At 46.6% G+C, this 27,869-nt stretch overlaps 1 protein-coding gene across 1 annotated transcript in view; it reads right to left on the bottom strand.

Moving 5' to 3' along the window:
• The window catches only part of plxna1b (plexin A1b), a 538,027-nt gene that overhangs the window by 147,094 nt on the left and 363,064 nt on the right, over positions 1–27,869 (bottom strand). The window contains exon 11 of the mRNA XM_041191009.1: positions 7,471–7,567. Coding sequence (XP_041046943.1) covers positions 7,471–7,567 — 97 coding nt within the window. The remainder of the gene's footprint in view (positions 1–7,470; positions 7,568–27,869) is intronic.

The following is a 27,869-nucleotide window of genomic DNA, read 5'->3' as shown; positions in this document are numbered from 1 at the left end:
GTCCTCACCATCCCGAGGCCACTTTCACAGATCAACATGTGCCCCGCACACACACTCTGGGATACGCCCTACCCCAGCAGAACTCTCGTCCTGCAGCCTCTTCCCTGGCCTGAGGCCACTTCTCCCCCTTCCCCAAGCAAGCCCTAGCCCTGCAGCCATTGAAAAGCCCCCCCACATATGGCTGATCTGGAAGGCAGAGACCTGCCCATGAGCCTCCCCCCCTAGAAGTGATGTGGTGCTGTCTGTGAAGCCTGGCGCTGATGACTGCGAGTGCTGCCTGAAGCAAGGTAGGCAAACAAACCTTGGAGTCCCGAGCGCAGTGCAGCGCGCCAAGTGCACGCTTTATATATGCTGCTGTGAAACACATCGGCGTGTTTTCCCGCGAGGTCGGAGGCAAGGAGTCCGGCAAGTTGGCCTTATAACGACGTGCTGATGTATCACAATGAGGTTCCTGACGTCCAATGGTGGCGAATGCAGCCCGCCATCGGCGGGTGGACCAGCCAATCGCAAACGGATTTCACCAGGTCGTGAAACCGATTTTCTGGCCTTCTCGCCATATTGTCCTCTCGCGCCGCTGATCACGCCCAGCACCAGCGGGCACAGAAAATCCCAGCCAGTGTCTGGGGGATTAATCTTTAATCCCTGCAGGTTCCTCCAGGGTAATCCTGGAGGTTTGGCAACCCACAGAGGAGCGGTTTGTGGAACTTGCGATTCCTAGCAACAGCACTGTGTTTAGTCAGCGGTGCCAAGTGAATATCATTCAAATCACAAGGCCCCAGCAATAGTGATCCCTTGGACAATAACCAAGCAGCTAATGAGCCACTTCAGCTGGTGCAAGTCAAGTTGACTTTAAGAAGGTTGATAAAATCTTGCGCTGAATGGCCAAACTATTGGCCAACGTTCAGCTGATTTTAGGACCAAGACTTCAGTGGCCACCTCAGCCAAGAGTCCACCGGGGAATTTAATAGGCCAAACCCTGAAGTTTGTGGATGCTCCAGCATTTAATTTATTTAAGGCTGAGATGGATAGATTTCTGCTCTCTTGGCAAATCAAAGGATATGAAGCACTGCTTCGGAGCTGCTTCATGCTCTCATCTGGTCTTGGAAAAGTTTATTAATTTTGCTTTCAATTTCCACCCCTCCATCATTTTCACATGGTTCATCTCTGACACTTCCCTTCCTTTCCTTGACCTCTCTGTCTCAATTTCTGGTGATAGACTGTCCACCAATATCCATTACAAGCCTACCGACTCCCACAGCTACCTCGACTACAGCTCCTCACACCCCACTTCCTGTAAGGACTTCATCCCATTCTCTCAGTTCCTTCGCCTCCGTCGCATCTGTTCTGATGATGCCACTTTCAAAAACGGTTCCTATGACATGTCTTCCTTCTTCCTTAACCGAAGTTTTCCACCCACGGTGGTTGACAGGGCTCTCAACCGTGTCCGGCCCATCTCCCGCACATCCGCCCTCACGCCTTCTTCTCCCTCCCGAAACTATGATAGGGTCTCCCTTGTCCTCACTTATGACCCCACCAGCCTCCGCATTCAAAGGATCATCCTCTGCCATTTCCGCCAACTCCAGCATGATGCCACCACCAAACACATCTTCCCTTCACCCTCCTGGCGGCATTCCGCAGGGATCATTCCCTCCAGGACAACCTGGTCCACTCCTCCATCACCCCCTACACCTCAACCCCCTCCCACGGCACCTTACCACGCAAATGCAAAAGGTGCAACACCTGCCCCTTTACTTACCCCCTCCTCACCATCCAAGGGCCCAAACATTCCTTTCAAGTGAAGCAGCATTTCACTTGCGCTTGCTTCAATTTAGTTGACTGCATTCACTGCTCCCAATGCGGTTTCCTCTATATTGGAGAGACCAAACGCAGACTGGGTGATTGCTTTGCAGAACACCTTCGGTCTGTCTGCAAGCATGACCCAGACCTCCCTGTCGCTTGCCATTTCAACACTCCACCCTGCTCTCATGCCCACATGTCCATCCTCGGCCTGCTGCAATGTCCCAGTGAAGCTCAACGCAAACTGGAGGAACAGCACCTCATCTTCTGACTAGGCACTTTACAGCCTTCCGGACTGAATATTGAGTTCAACAACTTTAGATCATGAACTCTCTCCTCCATCCCCACCCCCTTTCCGATCCCCCCTTTTTTCCAATAATTTATATAGATTTTTCTTTTCCCACCTATTTCCATTATTTTTAAATGTATTTCCATCCATTGTTTTATCTCTACCTTTTAGCCTTTTTTGATCCCTTCCCCCCACCCCACCCCCACTAGGGCTATCTGTCCCTTGCTCATCCTGCTTTCTACCCTTCATGTCATCGTTAGCACATTTCTTAGCTAATATCACCACCGTCAACACCTCTTTGTCCTTTTGTCTATGACATCTTTTGGTTATCTCCACCTATCACTGGCCCTTTATCCAGCTCTACTTGTCCCAACCCCCCTTAAACCAACTTATATTTCACCTCTTTTCTATTTTTACTTAGTTCTGATGAAGAGTCATACGGACTCGAAACGTTAACTGAGTTCCTCTCCGCAGATGCTGTCAGACCTGCTGAGTTTTTCCAGGTATCTTTGTTTTTGCAAAGGATATGGGGAGCGGGAGAGAAAGTGGCATCGAGACAGAAGTTGAGCAATGATGTTATTGAATGGTGGAGCAGGCTCAAGGGCCAGAATGGCCTAGGAACCTAGGAAAAGGAGTCGGCCATCCAGCCCATCAAGCCTGCTCCGCCATTCAATTAGATCATGGCTGATCATCTACTTCAACGCCACTTTCCCTCTATCCCTTGACGTCATTAGTCTCCAGAGACCTCTCGAATTCTGTTTTAAACATGCTCAATGATAAAGTTTCCACAGCCCTCTGGGGTAGAGAATTCCAAAGATTCACCACCCTCTGAGGCAAGAAATTCCTCCTCGTGTCAGTCTTAAATGCCCCATCCCTTACCCTGAGATTACATCCACCTGGTTTTAGACTCGCCAACCGGGGGAAGCATCTCATCCACATCCACCCTGTCACACCCTGTAAGAATTTTCTAAGTTCCTACTCTTGCTCCTATTTCTTATGTTCAACAAAACAGGAAAACGCAAAACTCACTTCTGCCAGCAATGGGGTTGGGAGTGCAGGGGGGTTGGGGGGGGGAGGGCGGGGGGGTGCAGGATTAAGGGAAGGAGAGCTAAAAACGAGGCAGCAAATGTGGCAGTTTATCAATGACGAGCCTGATGGGAGACTGAGAAGAATTTGCACAACTTAAGTGCAAGAATAGAGGTAACGCACAGCTTCGGAACTGGACATCTAGGCACATGACAAGGAGTAGATGTCGTTCAAGATAGATAGAAGGATGGACGGCATTTCAGTGACGTACATCACCAATGGCAGCTTCATCTTTGTTCTTTGATGAGAGATTTCTGCCCAGCATTCACTTTAATGATAGCACATGGAAACCTCCCTTGTGGAACTATAAACCATAGGGTATGGAAGCGTAATAGTTATGTTACTGGAATTGTAATCTAGAAAATGTGAAATCAAATCCCACAGATGGCAGCTGAAGAATTTCAATTCCGGTCAAGCAAATAGAAAACCTGATGTGAGCCGAAGTGCCGATGGAGCAAAAGGATAATTGTAAAAATCCAACTGGCTCACTAATGTTATTTAGACAAGGAAACCTGCTGCCCTTACCTGATTTGGGTCAATACGTGACTCCAGTTAGACATCAACGTGCTTGACTCATAAGAAGGAGGAGCAGGAGTAGGGCCTTTTCAACCTTTGAGCCAACTCCACCATTCAATAAAGATTAAGATCATGCCTCAACTCCATTTTCCCCCATTATTTCCATATGTCTTAATTCCCCTAGTATCTAAAAACTATCAGCCCCTGTCACTACACTCTCAATGACTCAGCATTCACAGCTCTCTGGGTTTTCAGAGAATTTCAAAAATTCATCATCTTTTTAGCGAAGGAATTTCTCCTCATCGCAGTACAAAATGGCCAACTCTTTGTTCTGAGATTGTGACCTCCTGTTCTAGATTCCCCAGCCAGGAGAAGCACCCTCCCAGCACCTACCCTGTCAAGCCCCATAAGAATTTCATATGTTTCTATAAGATCACCTCTCATTCTTCCAAACTCCAGGGATTACAGGCCTAGTCTACTCAAACTCTCCACGTAGGACAATCCCCTCATTCCAAGAACCAGGCTCGTGGACCTTCGTTGCACATCCTCCAAGGCAAGTATATCCTTCCTTCAGTAAGGGGGACAAAACCACACACAGGACTCTATGTGTCATGGCTCCAAGCGGCAAGACACTATACAATTGTAATTAAAAACAGGAAGTGCTGCAAATACTCCCGCAGATCAGGCACGATCTGCGGAGGGAGAAAGAGAGAAAATCTCCCCTGCCCACCACCCGATCATAAACCTTGCTTTTTTTTTTATTGTTTCCTCGTCCTCCCCCTTTCACTTGCTCAAAACCCATAACACACCCCAGTTCTGAAGAAAGGTCATCGAGCGGAAACATTAACTGTTTCTCCCTCCGCAGATGCTGCCAAACCAGCTGAGTATTTCCAGAGCTTCCTGTTCTCACTTCAGACTTCCAGCATCTGCAGTATTTTGCTTTTGTCCTCATGCTCCTTTACAATTAGAGGAAGATCCTTTGACTTGTATAGGCCAATCCCTTGGTAATGACTGCCCAGTGAAATGGCCTAACACGATAAGGGAGAGAGCAATAAAACGGTGGCCTGGATAGCAAGGCCCCCATCTCGAAAATTAATTTTAACACAACGCACCGGATTTGATTTGCCGGAAAATGCTCAACTTCACTGGGAAAACTCAACAAATTTAGCGATGAAGCCTTAACAAGAAAAGATAATTTTTTATTTGACTGTCGTTTGTTAATCCATTTTTGGGAGAGTTACATGTTCTAAGACTAATAAAATGCTCTTAACGCATTCTGTCAACACCAGGACCTCCTTTGACTCATAAGCTTTCTTCAGGAGGGATATCAAAGAGAAATTCTGCCTCCAGACCTTAGGATGAAAGAGGAGAAAGGAACTAACTGTATGAAGAGTCTCAAGTGGCTGATAGCCGAAAGCAAACACTCTAATTAAACACTGCTCATGAAGGTGATCACATAATTCTGAATGGCATAAAGAGAGAGATATCTGTATCCTTAACAGCCTTCATTTCTTTTTGCATCAACGAACACACAGACTGCAAAAGTTGGGATCTTTTTGGCCTCACTTTCTGCAGTCACTACTCCAACTGGTTTTAACCAATTCTCTGCCATTATTTAATTAAGTAGAAACACGTAGGTTACTGATTTAGCGTTTAGATGGGATGCAATGAACCCAGAGGTTACAAATGTTACAAATATGTTGGACATTAGGAGTGGCCCTCAGCAACTCTTTGCTTTAGACTGGTCAGTTGGAGGCGCAACAAGGGTTGTAGACACAAACTGGTCAGTCTAGTTTAGAACCGCTGCACTCTCTCTCTCCAAGCCAAGTATATAGCTCCTTAGGTAAGGAGACCAAAACCATACAAAGTGTGGTCTTCATGTGTGGTCTTACCAAGACCTCTATAAAATAGTAATAAAAAGAGGAAATGCTGGAAATACACAAGCAAGCCTGGCACCATCTGTGGAGAGGGAAACAGACAGAAAATCTCCACTGCTCTCCGCCCGACCTTCCTTCGTGTTGTGTTCCCACACCCTTGCCTCTTTCACTTGCTCGAAACTGGTTACATTTCCCAGTCTTGATGAAAGGTCATTGAACCCAAAAGTCAACCCTGTTGTTTTGCTTTCCACAGATATTGTCAGCATTTTCTCTGCAAAGCAAGGTCGCCATGCGAATGCAGATGCAAGAAACCAGCCCAGTACATGGTTGTGGCAAACCGGGGTGACCCAAGTAGGAATCCACTCAAACAGGTGGCAGCTAAGCTGCCTTCTTCCAATGGGTGGTAAGGTTTAAGGTGAAGCAGATTTCAGGCCAACTCAACCTGCTCCATTTAAAACATGATAAGAGTCATAGAGTTATACAGCACAGAATCAAGCCCTTCAGCCCATCATGTCCGTTCCGGCCATCAAGCAGCTATCTATTCTAATCCCATTTTCCAGCACTCAACTAATAGACCTGTAATAATATAGAAGAGTAGAAGAAGCTCTCCACCTAACGCAGACATGGGATGAGATTATTTGCTCATCTCTGTAACCTCCTCCAGCCCCACAAACAACAACTTACATTTATATTGCACCTGTAACGTGATGAAACAACCAGCGGTGCTTCACAGGAACATCATCAAACAAAGCATGACACCAAGCCACATAAGGAGATAGCAGGTCAGATGACCAAAAGCTTGGTCAGAGAGGTAGCTTTCAGGAGCATCTTGAAGGAGGAAAGCAAAGTAGCGAAGTGTAGGGAGGGAATTTCAGAGTTTGAGGCCCAGTCAACTGAAGGCACAGCCACCATCTTGTGGATGCACAAAAGGCCACCCACTGAGCATTCTGTGCCCCTCCAATTCTGGTCTCTTATGCACCCCGACTTCCTTCATCTCACCACTGGCAGCTCTGCCTTCAGTTGTCCAGGCGCCAGTCTCTACAACCCCCTCCCTAAATCTCTCTGCCTCTCCACCCTCCTCTCTTCCTTTAAGACATTTAAGAATTACCTCATGTCCTAACATTTCCTCTTTCAGCTCAGTCTTAATTTTTTGTCTGATTTTATGCTGTTGAAGCACTTTCCAATATTGCTGCGTTGTGTCTGCTACAAAAATGCAAGCTGGCTATCTGAATTGGACCACACCCTGACTGCAAAACAGCTACGTGTAATGAGATTGGGGTAATCGCAATCCAGGCCAGGATGAACAAAGATCAACAGCACAAAAACTGCCATGAGTAGTGAGGGAGAGCTACATTGGCACAGGTGCTGTTTTTCCAGCTGAGATGTTAAACCGAGGCCCCGTCTATTCTCTCAGGTGGACATTAAAGATCTCAGTGAGCTATTTAAAGAGTAGCTGGGGAATTCTCCCTGGGATCAGCAATGATCTTATTGAATGGCACAGCAGGCTTAAAGGGCTGAATGGCCTACTCCTGCTCCTAAGTCCTTTGTGTCCGGGGCAATATTTATCCTTCAAACAACGTCACTAAAATATATTATCTGGTAATTATCAGATTGTTATTTGTGGGAGCTTGCTGTGCATGAATTGGCTGCTGCTTTCCTACACTGCAACAGTGACACTATGTCCGAAGTACCTCTTTGGCTGTCAGGTTCTTTGGCCTATCCTGAGGTTGCAGAAGATGTTAAATAATTGCAAGTCTTTACTTTTAAGCAATCCACACTTGCAAACATGGCTGCCTCCCAATTCACTCTGTATAAAGCAACGGACCTCATTAATAAGGTCTCAGGGTCTGGAGATATCAGTAATGCCCATGGCAGAAGATGCTTTCTTTAAGCTGCTGACTGTACCTTTAATGTTGGCAGGGTTGTCTATGACAAAATTCCCATTCCATACAACGGAGAGATCCACGGGAAGGTCGCTGATGTCATTTCCTTCATACGTGTACTAGAAGAAAAAGACAAAACAGGATTAGTAAAGGTGGGTGTCCACTGTTGCCTGTGTTTCCGCAATTGGACAGCACTTACTGAATAATCCTGAGTGCACTAACAGTTACACTGACAACCAATTTAAGATAATCAGTCGAGCTTGTAACATGGCTCATTTACACTTGCTAAAAGTGACATACATTCATACGCAGGGACCCTTTCTCTACAAACAAAAGGAATATGTTCAAGCCTCATATCTTTTTTAAATCACCCAGGAGCTCAGGGAGCCTATTATTCCTCGTTGCTTTCTGCATGGCAACTCTTTGGCCAATTAGAGTCGACATGCCACCCAATCAGCACCCTTTTCCCCTGTAGCATAAATTAACGTGATCCTTTCAAAGTTGGCATTCTTACATTTGTCCTGATGAGTGTAAGACGAAAAGTCTTGGCAACATGTCTCTTTGTAATAATACAATAGGAGGAGTGCTATAGGCACATGACTACAGGAGCATTCATTGGTGGGAGCAATCTCTGATTTACAAGAATAATTACCATTCACCTCATTACTGTTTGAGAAAGTTTTGCAGTGCACAAAATGGCCACCCCATTTTTCAAAGAGTTGGCACAGGCACGATGGGCCAAATGGCCTCCTTCCGCGCCATGTGATTTTACAATCATGGCTGCATGACAAGACTCATTGTTCCTCTTGGGAATCTTTCTTTTATTCATTCATGGGATGTGGGCGTCACTGGCTGGGCCCAGCATTTATTGCCCAGCCCTAATTGCCCCTTGAGAAGGTGGTGGTGAGCCGCCTTCTTGAGCCGCTGCAGTCCATGTGGTGTAGATACACCCACAGTGCTGTTAGGGAGGGAGTTCCAGCATTTTGACCCAGCGACTGTGAAGTAAATCGCAGTATATTACAGCACTGAAGAAGGCTATTCCATCTACTGTGACCACACTGGCAACAAAAAAGACTTCAAAGTTGTTCACTCTTTCATGCTGTACAGTTCAGGTGTTTTGAAGAGATTTGATAAAGGCATCGTACAAACTTTCATTCCTTTCCCTCGCGAGATCTTAAAATAATAAAGTTTCACTTTGTACATGGTCAGGTCACTTAAAGGTGCGTGGATCCCCTCCAAAGTAAGAGCATTGCTGCATTCCACATCCTACAGCAATGTTCTCAGAAAGGGTATCAAATTCATGTCACTATGATGAGCCATGAGGCTTTTCTTCATCATTATTACCCAACCTGCAATTCCCTGGGTGAGTAATTCACTTGCCAAAAACAGCCATAACGGCCAATTAAAAATACTTTTAAGTTTCTTTCTCAGATTAATAGTTCCTGTCCAATTCTAGTCTTCAAAATATTACTCACACCACTTAGGATGGATGCAAGGGTCCCTCCGAGGGTGCAGAGGAGATTTACCAGAGCGGTTCCAGGGGTGAGGGGATTTTAGTTACAAGGTTCGGTTGGAGAAGCTGGGGTTGTTCTCCTTGGCGTGAAGGAGATTGAGGGGAGGTTTAATAGAGATGCACGCATGTGAACTGAGAGTGGCTGCTCTTGACTTCAAGGAAGCATTTGACCATGTGTGGCATCGTGGGGTCCAGGCAAAGTTGAAGTCAATGATAATCAGGGGAAAACTCTCCACTGGTTAGAGTCATACCTAGCACAAAGGAAGATGGTCGTGGTTGCTGGAGGTCAGTGATCTCAGCTCCAGGACATCACTGCAGGAGTTCCTCAGGGTAGTGTCCTCAGCCCAACCATCTTCAGCTGCTTCATCAATGACCTTCCTTCCATCATAAGGTCAGAAGTGGGGATGTTCGCTGATGATTGCACAATGTTCAGCACCATTCGCAACTCCTCAGATCCTGAAGCTGTCCATGTCCAAATGCAGCAAGACCTGGACAATATCCAGGCTTGGGCTGACAAGTGGCAAGTAACATTCACACCACACAAGTGCCAGGCAATGACCATTTCCAATAAGAGAGAATCCAACCATCGGCTCTTGATGTTCAATGGCATTACCATCACTGAATCCCCCACTATCAACATCCTGGGTGTTACCATTGACCAGAAACTGAACTGGACTAGCCATATAAATACTGCAGCTACAAGATCAAGTCAGAGGCTAGGAATTGTGACGTGTAACTCACCTCCTGACTCCCCAAAGCCTGTCCACCATCTACAAGGCACAGGTCAGGAGTGTGAGGGAACACTTGCCTGGATGAGTTTGGCACCAACACCACCCAAGAGCAGGGGTTCCCAAACGGTGGGTCGAGATTTTGGGATCAGAAGCTGCAAGGCTGTAGTGGTGGCTGTGGAGCAGAGACTCTGTTGGGAAAGTCCTGGGACAGGCTCCGAGGTTCCGTGAGGCACGCAGCTCATTTTTTATTTATGGTTCGCAGTTCACTGGAAGAGGGTGGGAGTGAACAGGATGAGATATCGGAGATTAGATGTGCACTAACAACCACACTGCCAGATTTGGAGAGCCTGCATTGCAACATGCATACCCATGTTGCAATGATTACTATCCTGCTGTTTTGTTTTATTTTGCCACCACCCCTCACTCAATAACAGCAGGTCACCCACCCACCCCAGCTCACAGCTAAAAGCTACCACCAGCCCCACCAACAACTGAAGGCCACCCCCTTCCACTCGACAACCAAAGGCTCCCCACACAACCGGCCTCGCAGACCTCAAACTTTCACTCTTGTGCTCACACCGAGTCTGAGTCGTCAAGATGGGGGTCACGCTCGGGAGCGGGGTTAGGAGTCAACCACATTGCTGTGGGTCTGGGGTCACACGTGGGCCAGACCAGGTAAGGACGGCAGATTCCCTTCCCTAAAAGGACGTTATTGAACCCGGTGGATTTTTATGACGAGTGATGGTAGTTTCACGGGTCACTGCTCCTGTCGTACCATAATGACTGCACGGTGTAAAGTCAGGGGCGAAGCTGCCTCCAGCCGGGAAACCACATCCTGAGGCAGAAATTTAAAAACAAAAGCTTCCACCAGGTTCTCCTCGGGGTTGAGGAATGCAGCTTCGGTTTGATTTAAGGCAGCCACTTGCCAGGGTAGCGCAATCAAAACTGGGTGGGTGGGGGGGGGATGGTGGGGGGCAGAACAGAGAAGAAAAAGAGGAATCAATTTTCAATTAAACGTCTCCTCGACTGTGACTTTGCAAATCAGATTGTGGTTTGATAATAAATGTGCTTCGTGCATCACGGCTGCGGGTTTCTGGTGTGTCGAATTCTCTCATCAAGCCAGGCCTGTGAAGTGGGGAGAGATCCAGTTTAAACAACCCACACCGGCCAACGTTTGTAGCTCATTTCAGTGTCAGCCGTCTCTATCTTGGCTCAGCCGAATAACCTGCCGCTTCCAAATTAGAAGAATCGCAAAGAGCAGAGGTTGGGGTTGGGAGGCGGGGGAGGGGTGGTTTCAAGCCAAGTGCCCCCAGTTTGTTAGGGGGGTGGGGGGGGTGGGGGTGGTGGAGAGAGAGGTTGAGCAACCCCCCGCCCCAAGTTGGAGGGCATCAGTCGACTGTGCTCCTCGCCAAAGTTTTTTACTCAGCCCAAAGGTGAGAAGGAAGCCCTTGCCTTTATATAGCGCCTTGCGCAACACCCCCCCCCCCAAGCCAAACCGGACTTTACGGCCACTGAAGTACTTTTGAAGCAGAGTCACTGTTGTAATATAGGAAACTCAACAGCCAGTTTGTGCACAGCAAGCTCCCATCAACGGAAATGTGACAATGGCCAGGTCATCTATTTTTGCGAAGTTGATTGAGGGATAAAGGGATAAATATTGGCCCCAGGGGAGCAGGGAGAACTCCCCCACCACCCCCGCCACCGCCGCTGTTCTTCAAAATACAGCCATGGGGTCTTTTACATCCACAGGAGAGGGTCGAAGGGGTCTCTGAAAGATGGCACCTCTGACAGCGCAGCACTCCTAGAGTACTGCAATGGAGCCTCAAATGCAGGGGTATGACAGAAAAGCAGGTCAACTGGTTTTGGGTCATTTGCCGCATGGATGATTGTGGGATCTTGCTGTGCATTGAATGGTTGCCACATTTGGCCCCCTTCTGTGCTGTGTTATTCTATGCTTTCAATAATTCACGTTATGTGAAGCACAATCAGGTGCTCAGAATGCGATACAAATTCAAGACTTTCTTTCTCAACCCAACTTGTTCCATCATCCAAACTCCATTTGAGAAAGACAGAGAATCAGATCCCCCACCTGTAGAAATACATCTTTCCCCTTCATCCCTCCCCAATTGCCTCCTCTTTTCCTGGATGCTCTGACAGCCGCTGCAATAGATTCGACAGGCAGCAAAATCTCTCTATGCCCCAGTGCTCAAGTCCAGGCGACAAGTGTTGTGTGCGTATGCGTATGTGGGTGCATGTGTGTGTGTGTACGTGAGTGTGCATGGTGAGTTGTGTGTGTGCGTGTGTGTGTGTATGTAGAGTACCTGTGTGTATATGTGTGTGTGTGTGTGTGTGTGTGTGTGTGTGTGTGTGTGTGTGTGTGTGTGTGTGTGCGCACACGCACTGTCAGGGTATATGTGCATGTGCGTGTGAAGAGTATTCATTGCAGCCAACACTGATCCTCTTCAGTGTGTGTACATTAAACCACATTCCAGTGTGGGTCACTGGTTGTCACCAGGTTTTGGTAACAGTGTGTTGGTGCTGTGGCCAATTCTAGACTCCTTTCTGTTGGCCCAGCACAGATCATGGAAATTTGAATGAACATGGAAATTTTCTGGGCTCTATCACTTAGTAGCACATGAGAGGTTCATCTAACCAGAACTACCACTCTCAGCAATACTCATTACGTTCAAAACCCATATCCCTATACCCTGTGCTGAATCAGAAATTGGTGCAATTTCCTTTTGAATCATTTGAATGATTATTTCCCACACTAGGTGGCAGACTAGCACAAGAATTCATAGAGCCCAAGTAAAACTGAGTTTTCAGCTTCCTTAGATTCTGCTAATCTCCTCTGGTCTTGCTCAATATCTCCCTAAATTCACCTTATTAGTGTATCAAAAACTTAGGTCAAAACTAATGATGGTTGCCAAGATGGCATTGGAGTGTGAGTGCACGTTTGTGTGTGTGTTTGCGCGTGAGAGAGAAAATGCGAGCGAGCGAGAGAGAGGATGTGAGCTAGAGAGAGAGAGAGAACACGAGCAAGAGAATGTGAGAGGGGGACAATGTGACAGAGAGGGATAACGTGACAGAGAGAGACAATGTGACAGGGAGAGAATGTGACTAAGAGAGATTGCAAGAATGCAACAGAGAGGGACAATGTGATGGAGAGTGCGAGTGAGAGAATGCAACAGAGAATGCGAGAGCGAAAGCAAATGAGAGAGAGAGAGAGAGAGAGAGAGAGAGAGAAAGAGAGAGCATCCAAATGAGAGAGAGAGAATGCGAGTAAGAGAGCAATTACAGAAGCAAGAAGAGAGACATTCAAAGAAAACAGAAAAATGACAGAATGAGAGACGAGGAGAGAGAAAAACAGGGGCAGCTACAAAGCAAGAAAAAACCAAGAGAAACAGACAAGAAGTGAACTGGCAAAAGAAAAGAGAGGGAAAAAACCATAATGTTTCTGCAGAAGTACTCAGGTATAAAATAATAGAGGTGGATGAGTATTCCACAATGCTGGTTGGTCACCTTTGGGCCATGTACATCAGAACTCCAGGTCAAGCTTGTTACCACACACCGGTAATGCTCCTTTTGACTAACCATTTAGAAACATCAAGGCTGGGAGCTGCCTTGCAATCTGCCTCCCCATGGTAACCACCAGTAGGTATACTCTCAGTTCATAACATGAAAAGGCTTTGCCCGTTCCTGACTTGGCTCTGGCATTAGGGCTCCACATGACCACCTCATCAGAATGAGTGGCCAACAAGAAGAGCAGTCAGCTGTATGCCAACATCTCATTGGAAAAGCAAAAAGCAGGATCATACAGGGGTTCAGACAAAGTTTAAAGGTGCAGGAGATCCTCATGGTGTGTAGTACAAAGACACACATTAGTTTGATCTGAAGCCAAATGGTGATGTGCGAAACATAGACATACTTTATTTGAAAGTAGGTTTATTTACAGCAGGCAGCATTACATATGTCTACTTCCTACTCACCAACCCTTCACCTGGGTGTCTTAACAATATAATATAATTAATATAAACAACACAGGGCATGAGGTCTCGCACTCAATCACTGGTCAGTGCTACACTGGTTGAGCTCAGCTGGATCAAACTGTTGGAATAGAATATGTCACCTCCAGGGCTGTAGAGCGATATAGGTATGGGCATGAGGTGAGGTATGGCAGGTTGGGGGAGGGGTGGGTAGTGGGATGTACCAGGTTTCCAGTTTTCATCGCTAACCATTGTCCCATGCTAGCAGGGAAGAATTTGCATTTGCTGACCCATCAGCACATCCCAAAGCTCATTTCCTGCTTTTGCAAGTCAACACCAATGCTCAAGACGGGCCATATTTGTGCACAGCAAGATCCCACAGCAACTCGGTGAAGGATCAATCAGTTTTTTGATGGGCGGTGACCGGCACAGCATGAACTTGCCGCCTTTCTTTAACAAAGCCCTCATGGGATTCTTAATGTTTATCCAAAGAGGGCACAAGGTGCCTTGGTTTTAATAGCTGATGTGAACAGCTCCAGTTGCAGTGCTGCCTCAAGTCCCAGACCTCAGTCTAGATAATGTGCTGCAAGTCCTGGAATACAGCTTGAACCCTCAACCTTCAAACAGAGTGTGAGCAAACTGACACAGGAGTGCGACTGTGTGAACACGTTCATCAATACTGACAACAACTTGCATTTAGTAAGACACTCAAAGGCACTTCACTGGAACATAATCAGAAAAAAAGATGTGACAACTAACCACACATGGGACTCACCAAGGCTTCTTAGGCAGCACCTTTCACCTCTACCACCTAGAAGGACGAGGGCAGCAGATACATGGGAACACCACCACCACCTGGAAGTTCCTCCCCAAGCCACTCACCATCCTGACTTGGAAATATATCGGCCGTTCCTTCGGGATCGCTGGGTCAAAATCCTAAAAGAACCTCCCTAACAGCACTGTGGGTGTACCTACACCACAGGGACTGCAGCAGTTCAAGAAGGCAGCTCACCACCGCCTTCTCAAGGGCAACTAGGGATATAAATAGGAAATAAATTGCCCACACCCAATGAATGAATAAAAAAAAAACATGGAAGTATTCGGACAGGTAGCCAGAAGCTTGGTCAAAGAGGTAGGTTTTAAAAAGTGTCGTTAAGGAGGAGAGGAACTTGGGGAGGTGGAAAGGTGGGGTGTTAAGGAGAGAATTCCAAAGTTTAAAGCTCAGGTAGCTGAAGACACAGCCACCAGTGGTGGATTGATTAAAGCCGTGGTCAAGAGACCAGAATTGGAAGAGCACAGAGGACTCGGAGGGCTGGATCAGATTACAGAGATAGAGAGGGGCGAGGCTATGGAGGGGTTTGAAAACGAGGATGAGAATTCTCAAATCGAGATGCTGCCAGACCAGGTGAGAAGGTTACTCTCAGTAATGTTCATAGCCAAACCTGCCAACACCCAATAACGGCACTCCCTAAAGGTTTCAGTCAACAACTGCGATGGCTCCCCTCCCACTATCACAGCCCAGCCCTCGCACACGGAGAAGGACTGTCGTTTGTCAGAACGTCCAGGAGGCCCACCAGACAGGGCGCCCATCCCCCCCACACCACCCTCCCCAACCCAACCACCCCAAACCCCTGCTCCTGGTCCTTCTGCTGCGTCAGTCACCACCTTCGAAATGGAGCACACGAAAATCGCGAAAAGGATGACGATTTTGGAAGCAGCAATATCGAATGATTTCAGATCATCTCCAGTTAAATCATCTCTCAGGTCTCGCTTCAGCGCACACTGCCTAGCAGTCGATCAATAGGCGCAGGGAAGTTGGAATTTTTGCTGACAGTTAATGACCTCCTTCAGAGAGGAATCCGAACCCACTTTAAAGAAAATGACAGTCATGTCAGAAGAGATTAAATGAATGATTCATGCCTTGAATCCATCAAGAGGAACATAAGCCACAAAAATAACGAGTAACAATAGAGTCACTCAGTATAATGCGCTGTTATGGGATATTCTACAGACTAAACAGCAGTTACAGATCTTCTTTTAAAAGTTACTTGTACTACTCTTTTCCTGTGCCAAATCCTGGCACCAACCATGAAGGGAAAAAGAATTGTATTTATATAGCTCCTTCCACGTCCACAAAGCGCTTTACAGCTAAGGCATTATTTCTGAGGTATATTCACAGTTGTTTTTGCTGGAAAACCCAGCAACCAGTTTAAACGACACATATTGCACAAACAACAAAGAGTTTAAGTGACCAGTTAATCAACAACCTGCATTTATGTAGCACCTTTAATGTAGTAAAACATACCAAGGCATATCATTGGAGCATTACTGAACAAAATTAGACACTGAGCCATATAAAGGGGATATTAGCTTGGTCAAATTGTTAGATTTTAAGGAGTGCCTTAAAGGAGGAAAGTGAAGTAAAGAGGCCGAGAGGCTTTAGGGTGAGAATTTCAGAGCTTCGAGCCTCAGTAGATGAAGACACCAATGGTGGAGCAATTAAAATAAGGGAGTTTGAAGAGGCCAGAACAGGAGAAATGTATATATCAAGGATGGCCTCCAGAGCTGGAGGAGGTCATAGTGATTGCGGGGGGCCAAGGCAAAAAGGATGAGAATTTTAAAATGGAAGTGTTGCTGGGTTAGGAGCCAATGTAAGTGAGTGAGCAAGGGAGTGATGGATGAACAGGATTTGGTGCGACTTAGGACATGAGAAGCAGAGTTTTGAATGAATCGAAGTTCACTGAGAGTAGAAAATGGCAGCACGTTGGAATAGTCAAATCTAGAGTCAAGAGGAACAGGCAGTGAGTGGATGCATGAGTGTTGGTCAAGACACCAGGAGAACTCATCTGGACTTTTTCTGAAGAGTAATTCTTCATGTTCAGGTGGGTAGAGGTCGGGTTGGGGGAGTGAGAAAGAAAGGAGGAGAGGGAGAGAGAGAGAAAGAGAGAAATGGGAAGGGAGAGATATAAGGAGAAAAGCAGATGGGAAAGAGCAAGAGAGAGTGCCACAAGAGCAGAAAGTGAGTGCGTGGACATGCAGGGAAAAAAGATGATTAAACAAAGATTCAATGAGAAAAAGACAAGGTAGAGAAATGAAGAGATGTGGGACAAAGAGAAAGGCAGCTCACAGAATCCTAGGATGATACAGCACAGAAGGAGGCCATTGGGCCTCTTTAGTCTGCGCTGGCTCTTTAGTAGAGCTATCAAATGCTGCTCCCCCACTCCTTCCCCATAGCCTATGAATTGTTTTCCTTCAAGTATATAATAGAACAAGAGGCAAATGGGACTTACATTGAGCAGCACAGCTGAACCCATTCAGCTCAGAGAGACAAACTGTTCCTTAAAACAACTTTTAAAAGTGATAAAAGACAATTAATCTTAAAAGGAAACGTCCAGACAGGCAAGGGGTCCAGTTGCTGTCTGGCACTGTGCTGCTAACTCAGCAAAGAGCACACAAAGCATGTGTAATTGAACAAGAGAAGCAACAAAATAAAGGCCACATATTACCAAATGACACACTCCAGAGTATTAAAACAGGCTGCGCTATCCTTGAAAACAGGTACTTTTGTTATTCATGAGTCAAAGCCTCTTGGAAGGTGAACTGAAGATCGACACTAAGGACGTGCAATTTTCGAGGAGACTGAATCTTCAAATGCCAGCCTCTCTCTTCAGATCTTTGATAATCTTCTTGAGGCATTTGTTCCCCCACCACCTCCCCCCTCCCCCTTCTCTTCCATATAAAAAGCTCACCTCGAAAAGCTGTTGGCTGCACTGCATTATCCAGGGGGAGGCCATTAATTTACACATGAAATAACGCATAGGACTTAGCCAAGAAGAAAAACACTGAAGTCTAAGTGAAATTGGCATTTTCAATTTGTAGTCTGACAAGTCTCATTTGGCCATTCTCATCTGCTGGCTTGTATAGAGGCTGCATCTGTCCTGGCTTTATTGGTGCATCTCCCATTTCATTCTCTTGATATTTTAAAATATGGAAGGGAGGGAGAGAACAACTGAGCAGAAGCAACTGGCAGAAAGTTTAACCCTCTCTCTTTGGAAGAGCCGGAGAGGCTGGTATTCAGGCTTGGGGATCCAATATTTCAGTAAACTACTGGTAACCAAAGGTATTCAGAGCCAATTGGTCAGGTGGGTTTACCAAAAGGGTCTTAGAGACACTCAGAACCACCACATGACAAAAATTATCAACTTACGTTTATATACTGCCTTCAATGTAATGAAACATTCCAAAGCATTTCACAGGAGCATTATAAAACAATATGTGACACCGAGCCACATAAGGAAAGATAGGTCAAATGGCCAAAAGCCTGGTCAAGCAGATGGGTTTTAAGGAGTGTCTTAAAGGAGGGAAGTGAAGTAGCGATGAAGAGAGGCGTATGGGGGTAATTCCAGAGTTGGGACCCAAGGCAGCTGAAGGCACAGCCACCAATGGTGCAGCCAAACTTCCAAGGGCTAAAAATGCTGCCAGAGGCAAACAAACTGATGTCAATAACCTGGGGCTGGGCAAGTGGTGCAGAAGCTAGTCATGAACCACTACTAGATAAGCAGACACCAGAGTCCAACCGATTGCAGCTCAAGCAACTCTGAGTTATCTCCTTATATTATCACACCTTTACCCTCCTTGCACTGGGACTTTGTCTGTTTCATTTATTCAGCACGGCTTCAGTTGCAACGTCTCCACAGTTGGACAGTCTACCCACACAAACCCTCGAGTCTCCCTCATGAGCAATGACCATTTGAGACAAGTGCCCGAGGTAGCTGTGAAACCTGTACCTCAGGGGGAGTCAAAAGTGAGGCGAGGGGAATCAAAGAGAGGGAAAGAAAAGGCATCATAAGGCACTGAAAATGATGAGGTAAAGTAATATTCTGTTTAAATTTCCACACTGTCTATCCCTTCAGTTCAAGTATGTGCAACACCGGGGAGATAGTTCAGATAACCACGTGCCAGTCCTCCATGCATTTATGGTTTTTTTCCAGCAGCGTTAGTAAATGATTGCCAACTCTGGCTGGACGTGGTCAGGGCACAACGGTCACAGGGTACTTAGCTGCAGTTTATAAGTTTAATTGTACTGAGCAGTCTATCCCATTCTGCTCACTGCAGAGAGCTCTATAGGACATACATGTCTATACACAGGATAGGACACCGCTCATGCTCAAGGGTTGCCAATTTTATTTGGATACATTCATAGCATGACGTCCTCCTCCAAGCATCCCTCTCAGTCAAACAGCCTTCCCTACCCAAGCCACCCCCACCCCCATCTCAAATATTTTAATTAATAAAATTCTCAAAGATGAAGAAAAGCAAAACATTTTTTTTTAAGTGTCTCTAGGGTTCTCCCAGGTTTTTGCTCGCAGAAGGATAGTTAATCTTCAATTCCTGGAGACTCCAGGATAATTCTGGACGATTGGCAATAGTAAATGGTAGGCTTATCGGAAGGTATGGGCCTGGGCATTCAAGCGGATGCACAGCAAGATTCCATAAACAGCAATCCGCTGAAGGACCAACTCACGTAGGTTTTTTTTTGGTGGTATTGGAATATTGACCTGGACACCAGGAAAAAAATCCCCATCTCCATTTCAAAACAAAGCAATGGAATTAACAACCACCATCAATTTGATATTTAATCGGAAAGAGTCTGCGATAATCCCAAAATGGAGTTTGAAGAGCGATCTTCCAATTTCAAAGGTGATAGGCCAATTGATATGAGCCAAGCTAGCATTTCATTAATGACTAAGGTAAGGGGGGGGGGGGGGGGGGGGGGGGGGGGGGGGGGGAGAGGACGCTTTTTTCTGGCATTTTAACACATAGGATTACACATCACAGAAACAGCTCATTCAGCCTAATAGTCCCATGCCAGTGTTTATGCTCCATATGAGTACCCTCCCAGCCAACTTCATCTCACCCCATCAGCCTATCCTTCTATTCCATGTGTTTATCTAGCTTCCCCTTAAATGCATCTATTCACCTCAACTACTGCCTGTGGTAGCCAGGAACTGCAGCGGTTCAAAGAGGCAGCTCACCACCACCACCTTCTCAAGGGCAATTAGGGACAGGCGATAAATGCTGGCCCAGCCAGTGACACCCATATCCTGTAAAATGAATTTTAAAAAGGTTCCATATTCTAACCCCTCTCTGGGTTACAAAGTTTTCCCAGTTGGGTTTATGAACAATGACTGACATTTATGAATCCTGGTTCTGGTCATGTACACATGCTGAAACACAGGGACACAAGAACCACCTTCTCTATGTCTACCTTAGTAAAATTGTTCATAAATCAGAAAGAACTCTGTCAGGTCAGCCCTCAGCCTCTCTTTGCTACAGTAAAAGAGCCCCAGCCTGTTCAGTGTTTCCTGATAGATAACCAATTGGCCACAGCTAACGACCTTGGCTCATGCTACTTAAAGAGTTGGCTCACAGCCTCATTTAAGGTCATCGCCTAAAGGAACAGAAACGACACGAGGGGGAGAAAAAAAGACGCAGCGAGTTATTGTGACCTTCTGGAAGGGTGGGGGAAGGAAACCCCAACAGTCACACCCCAAAGGCAAGCGGATGAACAGGTTGAAGGAGAAAAATTTGCAGAGCTGTGGAGGCAAGAACAGGGGAGTAGGATTAATTGGAAAGAGCCAGCACAGGCATGGGAGGCAGAATGGCCTCCTGGTGTGCTGCCTAATTTAGTGGCTCTATGAGACCGAGTGTGACCAGTACGTGTCTGAGCGCGTACAAGATGTGTAAGATGTAATGCACTTGGTAAACTGATAACATTAGGCATTAGCTGCATCCTCAAAATACATATATGGAGTCTGACCTTTCTAAATTAGGTGCCAGGAGTCTGAGGTCCAAAGGTTTTGCTGTCATTTACTGTACAGCAAAGGTTATTGAGATTGCGATCTAAAGGCCATACGTCAAATTCAAAATAAAACGCGGCAGTTTCAGTCATCAAAACACAACAGTGGGAGTCACGTTTTGATGATGAGACATCTCTATGACCGCAATCAGCCTTCTGCAATAAGAAAAATACTTTGACACAGCATCAAAGATTTCTTAAACATGGACTTGTGTCGGAATTGACATTTCAGTTGCTCTTTGCACTTCCCTGACAGTGCAAGTCGCAATAGCAAAACTACACAAGCTAACGTTACAGGAGGTGGTCTGTTGGTCCCAAGTGCCTGCACTGGGCAGCGGTGATCCCCGCGCCCCTATCCGCTTCAGAGGCTTGGACGACCGACGGCAGGCACCCCAAAGTGCTGGAGAAGTCCCACCGGCAGGGCCGACGCAAGATCCTCCAAATCGAGAGGCGGGAAAGGCCCAAGATCTCATGAATCGTGCGTTTTTGTTGAGGTGAAAGCAATAATTAACCACACTACTGCCATGATTTCAGTGTCAAGCGTCCCTGTGTTGCATGAGGTGGCCATTGTGAAAAGCCAAGGCACGTATTGTGTCAGAAACAATAAGAAATAGAGCAAAGACAGGTTAGGAACTACCGCTTAGGAGAAAACCAAGCTGGGACCTAAAATACCTGGTGAATACAAGAGGAAGAGAGGACCAAGGGAGACGCATCCTCCATCAAAAAGTCAGAAGTGGAGATGTTCGCTGATGATTGCACAATGTTTCAGCACCATTCACTACTCCTCAGATACTGAAGCAGTCCATGTCCAAATGCAGCAAGACCTGGACAATATCCAGGCTTGGGCTGACAAGTGGTAAATAACATTCACGCCACACAAGTGCCAGGCAATGACCATCTCCAACAAGAGAGAATCCAACCATCAACCCTTTATGTTCAATGGCATTACCATCACTGAATCTCCCACTAACAACATCCTGGGGGTTACCATTGACCAGAAACTGAACTGGACTAGCCATATAAATACTGTGGCTACAAAAGCAGGTCAGGGGCTAGGAATCCTACAATGAGTAACTCACCTCCTGACTCCCCAAAGCCTGTCCACCATCTACAAGGCACAAGTCAGGAGTGTGATAGAATACTCCCCACTTGCCTGGATGAGTGCAGCTCCTACAACACTCAAGAAGCTTGACACCATCCAGAACAAAGCAGCCCACTTGATTGGCACCACATGCACAAACATTCACTCCCTTCACCACCGACGCACAGTAGCAGCAGTGTGTACTATCTACAAGATGCACTGCAGGAATTCACCAAGGCTCCTTCGACACTACATTCCAAACCCACGACTGCTACCATCTAGAAGGACAAGGGCAGGAGATAGATGGGAACACCACCACCTGGAAGTTCTCCTCCAAGTCACTCACCATCCTGATTTGGAAATATATCACAGTTCCTTCACTGTCACTGCGTCAAAATCCTGGAACTCCCTCCCTAACAGCACTGTGGGTGTACCTACACCACATGGACTGCAGCTGTTCAAGAAGGCAGCTCACCACCACCTTCTCAAGGGCAACTAGGGATGGATGATAAATGCTGGCCCAGCCAGCGAAGCCCACATCATGTGAATGAATAAAAAAAAATGATTTGCTCCACGGTTTGCAATTTCTGGAAGGAAATGCAAGGACTTTCTGGTTCCCCATAAACCTACAGTCATGGACAGGTTGGACAGTTTGGCTACTTAAGATTGTTGGCGGCCCCTTGACACTCTCACCCAATACCACAGCAGACCAGACATCAGTACGTCCCTGTCTCTTCCCAGGTTGGCATGGTTACCACTGTAGATCATGCCCAGGGTAGTTTTCTCGTGGGCCTTGCTGGCAAGATCAGCACTTAACGCCCTCCGTAATTTTCCTTGAGAAGGTCCAAGAGTCAACAACATTTCTGTGGATCTGGAGTCACATCTCGGCCAGATCGAGTAAGGGCAGCAGATGTCCTTCCCTAAGGGACATTTTTGAATGAGGTGGGTTTTCACTTGGTAATTTTGTGGCCTCCATTAGTGATGCCAGCTTTTTATCCCAGACTTATTTAATTAACTAAATTTGCCAGCTTCAATGGTTTGTCTCTGGGTTAGTAACCTGGAGCTCTAGATTTGCTCGTTCAGTAACATAACTATGCTGCTTGTTATAATTGTGAGGTTTATAAGATTATTAAATTTAAGGAAATGAAGAGGGTTATGTGACATGTACTGAAAACCAGCCTGGGTGATTTGATTGTTAGAGATTACATGGTTTACTGGGAAGAAGGTGCAAGGTGTTAACACTTGGAGACAATGGCAGCAGCCTCTGTGGTAACAGTGGATAGACTGACAGTCTCCAAAGTCCCAGAAAAGCGGTGAGAATGTTGGGCTGTAAACAGTTGTGCTCTAAACTGTCCACTTACTTCCAAGATAAAAGAGAGTCGGGGTCTCAAGGATAGCTCAACAGCATTTCTACCTGGATGTATGACCCTTGAGATTTACTTTGCCGTGGAGATGGGCTTTGAGAGGGCAAGGGCTTCTAAGATATGAAACTCTCAGACACAGTTAGTCTGCCAGGGTCCAAGAGAAGGAGATCAGCTATAGGCAGCAAGACACTGTGGTTCAATACACAGGAATAGGGATGGGAGCTCAGGCTCAGATGGAAAAGACCAAATTCATAAGAAATTAAAACAGGCTAGAAGGTTCATCTTGCTTGTGCGAGCGGAAGAATCTCCAGGGGGATAAAATCTCACTGTGAAAGACAGTTCCAAGATTAAAAGTTCCCGGGGTAAGAAAGGAAAAGGATAAAAGTAAACCCTCGGGAGCTAAGGATCACCTCGAATTGGTTCCGGAGAATTGAATGTCTGCCTGCAGGGCAGTGTAAAGTATATCTGTGAAGTGATTTTTTTCAGTTGTGCTAAAGGGGAATGTTCTTTTTTATGGTTTAAATTATAAGTTGTCGAAGGATAGTGTTTAATCAATAGTGCTTTTAGCCTTTTTGGTACAGTAAAAGTCTTAAAACGTGAAATCTTGCTGCATCATCCTTTCAGCTATAATTGGAAGCTCGAATTTCTTTTTAAACATTATTGGTCTCTTCAGGGATCGCATCAACTGACTATTGGGTGTAACAGTATAGTTGTGGCATTACCAAATTAGTAATCTGGAGGCCTGGACCGGAGACATGAGTTCAATGTGGTTTACTGTCCTCTGAAACAGACTACAAAGCCGTTCAGTTCATGTGGGCACCTGCATTTTCAAATATTCCCTGCAAATAACACACCCATTCTGATTTGGAACTTTATCGCCACTCCTTCATTGTCGCTGGGCCAAGATCCTGGAATTCACTTGCTAACAGCACCATGGGTGTTCCTTCATGACACATTCAACAAGACAGCTCACCACCACCTTTTCAATGGCAATTAAGGATGGGTAATAAATAGTGGCCTTGCCAACAACACCCACATCCTGTGAAAGAATAATTTAAAAAAAAACACGATCAGCCAATGATTTGGAAGTGGGGTGGGGGCTTATGGCAGGGCTTCCAAGAAACAATCTATCTTAGGCCCAACAATGTCGATTTACTCAGCAAGAGTCTGTTTAAACAACGCACTAAAGCAAAGAGCCTACAGAGTCTCTACAAATTACAGCAAACAGAAAGATATGAGGATGAGGTTAGATGAAGGAGGGCATGGAGTGGCTTGTCTGGAATATAAACGTCTGTTTGAACCTAGCGGGCCGAATGGCCTGTTTCATGCCATAAATATTTTGCAATACTTTTGTAAAACAGAACTCGTAACCCAAACTACAGCAACGTCTCATGGTCAAAGCAGAGTGATTCATCCAGCAGACTGAAGGGTAGGAACACAATACAAGTTACGTGCGCAGAATCAATCAGCAGTAGCTTTCTCTTATTCATTCATGGGATGTGGGCATCGCTGGCTAGGCCTGCATTTATTGCCCATCCTCAATTGCCCTTGTTCAGGGGGCATTTTTAAGAGTCAACCACGTTGCTGTGGGTCTGGAATCACAGGTAGGCTAGACCAGACCAGGATTACCTGGAAAATCTCAGCAGGTCTGGCAGCATCGGCGGAGAAGAAAAGAGTTGACGTTTCGAGTCCTCATGACCCTTCGACAGAACTTCTGTCGAAGTTCTGTCGAAGGGTCATGAGGACTCGAAACGTCAACTCTTTTCTTCTCTGCTGATGCTGCCAGACCTGCTGAGTTTTTCCAGGTAATTCTGTTTTTGTTTTGGATTTCCAGCATCCGCAGTTTTTTTGTTTTTATTTTTAGACCAGACCAGGTAAGGGTGGCAGATTTCCATCTCTAAAGGACAGTAGTAAACCTGAAGGGTTTTTACAACGAGCAGCAATGATTTCACGGTCATGAAACTTTGGATTGAATTCAAATTTCACCATCTCCCGTGGTGGGATTCAAACTCCTCAGAGCGTTACCCTCGAAATACTAGTCCGGCGACAATGCCACCACCAATCTTCGGCTTTCTGGCCAAGAATAGTAAACTTACGCAGCGATTTCTGCCGCCCTTCTGGTTATCATCATTGATTCTGTGGGTCACCCCCTTCATCAAACTCCCCGCCTTCCTGTCCCCACTGTCCACGGCTCCAAACTCGTTCAGGAACCGCGACATCGCTGACATCTTCCGGTTCTGACGGGAAGCTCGCCGGCCCCAGCGCGTTAACTCGGTTCCGCTCTCCTCAGATGCGGCCTGGGCTCACGGGGTGTGTTCCAGCATTTTCAGAATTTTCATTTCAGATTTCCAGCGCCGGTGGGGTTTTTTGCTTTAGTGCCTGTGGTCCACGCCCTCAGTTCGTCGATTTGAAAAGTCGAGCGCCAAAACCAAAAAAAAAAAGTATCCATTCAACAGCAACTTTCAAAAAGGGAATTGGATACACACTTGGAAAGAGAAAAAAAATAAACGGCATGGCAATGGTGGAAGAGGTTGGGGAGGGAGCTTAACCAAAAATGCTGGTGTGTACGTAGCTCTCCGGAGCCTTGAAAATTCCCTCCGAGATCAGGGGGTTGACTAATGCACTGATATAAAAGTGAGCTGCTGGTGTGGGTGTGTGGGCAGTTGACATCTTTGCCAGTCACCACGCTCTGCGTAGGCGTATCTTAAACTCCCTCCCATCTTCACAGCACAGCCCATATCGCCTGCTTGATCCCTTACGCTTGGTTATATGGTGCCGGTAAGTAAAACATCCACTTGTGGGGTGAAGTACTGAGGCTGAATACGAATGTGAGTATAGCGTGTCGCGGCTGAAAAGGATGGGTCAATTTATATGCCAAGTATGAAACATGTTTTTGGTGGGGGGGGGGGGGGGGTGGTGGTGGTACGGGACGGGCCGCCAAAGAAAGTCTTACATGCCAGATCTGCTCGTCTGTCACAATCTATGGTATTTGGACAGCTCTTTCAAAAGAGCCAACACAGGCCCGATGGGCGAAATGGCCTCGTCTGAGCCCCAAGATTCTAAAATGGGCCCATTGTCTCCAGCATTAAGCTTGGTGGGACTGTCCATCTCGAGGACTACAACTACTTATTCACGGTTTATCCTTTCCACTCCTACCAGTGACTAACAGGAAGACTTGCATTGATATGGCACCTTTCACACCACCCAAAGCCCATGAAATACTTTCGCAGCGTAGTCACGGTTATAATGCTGGAAAAGTGCCAGCCAACTTGCACACAGCAAACTCCGATAAACAGCAAGGTGACAACGACCTGATCATCTCTTTTCGTGTTGTTGGCTGAGGGATAATCTTTTTATTCATTGATGGGATGTGGGCATCACTGGCCGAGCCAGCATTTATTGCCCATCCTTCTAACTGCCCTCGAGAATGGTGGTGGTGAGCTGCCTTCTTGAACCAGTGCAATCCCTGTGGTGTAGGTACACCCACGGTGCTGTTAGGGAGTCAGTTCCAGGATTTTTACCAGGACTTCAATCAGGGAGGAGGCCTCTGCTCTTCTTTGAAATATTGCCATGGGGTCTTTAAACATCTCAGCTGAAGGATGGTACCTCTGACAGTGCAGCGCTCCCTCAGTACTGCACTGGGAGTTTCAGCTTTTTGTGCTTATGTCTCTGGAGTTGGGCTTGAACCCATGATCTTCTGACTCAGAGTCAAGTACACTACCCAGAGTCATGGCTGACACTCAACAGTGTGTGCCAGCTCTTCAATTTCATTCTCCCCACCCCATCCCGCTACCCCCACCATCTCCCTGTGCAGCAAAGGTCGCGTTAGAGAAAGGAACAAAAAAATACCCAAGAGCATCCTGAAAATAAACTCACAGTTTTCCCTCTCACCCCACACCAGATATCACAACGAGGTGACAGGTACAAGAAGTGACTGATCAAAGGTACGTTCCAGTATCTCCGTGTGACAAAAAATAAACAGAGACAGGCTGTTGAGGCAGAGAGGGCCAAACAGTACCAGTCTTCCAATAAATCAAATACATTTGTGTCAACCCAAGCCGGACATTGCCCATCACAAGGATTTGTTTGACATGATTTCTGTCTAAATAGCCATAAAGGAATAAATTTGTTATCCTCCAACTTATCTCTGAAGTGCACAGTGCAGCGATCCTGTCCACTGGGAGTAGGGGCTGAGTCATGTGACACTGCATTAATTTCGCTTTCAACTCACTGATGCCTGGCCGCCGAGGACTGGCCTTTTATTCTGCTCCTTTAATGATCTCCCACATCTCCTAAAGTGGCTGATTCCTTCTGGGTTACAGCCCACGCTCCCCTTGGCACCCCACCACCCCCACCCCCCACCCCCAACCCCCAACCCCCAACCCCGCTGGCAAGCATCTCCCCACACCACCACCACCCCCCATCCTCCAAACCCACCCCCAAAATCCCAATCCAACACGGAATCCCGAGGGACTGGATTTTCCGCTCGGCGTGCGATCACACACCTGAGCGTTAAATGGCACGCGGCGAGATCGGTCAAGAGTACCCAACGTCCTCGCGCGAAATTTTGGTCAGCAGGGTCAGGTGAGAGTCGGCAGCGCACGTGAGAGGCCTAATAAGGCCCACCCCCTCCACCCGAAAATCCAACCCTAGGTTACTGAATGACGAGGGGCATCGAGGCTATGCTGCATCTCCACGGCGCAGTAAAGGTCTGGCAGAGGTGGAGAGCAGCGAGGAATGGAAGCCATGCTGACGGTGGTAATGTTGGGAAGCGCGACCAAAGAGCTGGGTTTTGAGGAGGGTCTTAAAGGCAGAGAGGATGAGGAGCAGAGGGAGGGAGGTTCAGATCATGGGGAGATAGGTGTTGTGGTAATATCAATGGACTAG

The sequence above is a fragment of the Carcharodon carcharias genome, chromosome 7, assembly GCF_017639515.1.
Source record: "Carcharodon carcharias isolate sCarCar2 chromosome 7, sCarCar2.pri, whole genome shotgun sequence".
NCBI lineage: Eukaryota > Metazoa > Chordata > Chondrichthyes > Lamniformes > Lamnidae > Carcharodon > Carcharodon carcharias.
Note: the sequence above shows the minus strand (reverse complement) of the source record. Positions and strands in the feature narration are given on the sequence as shown.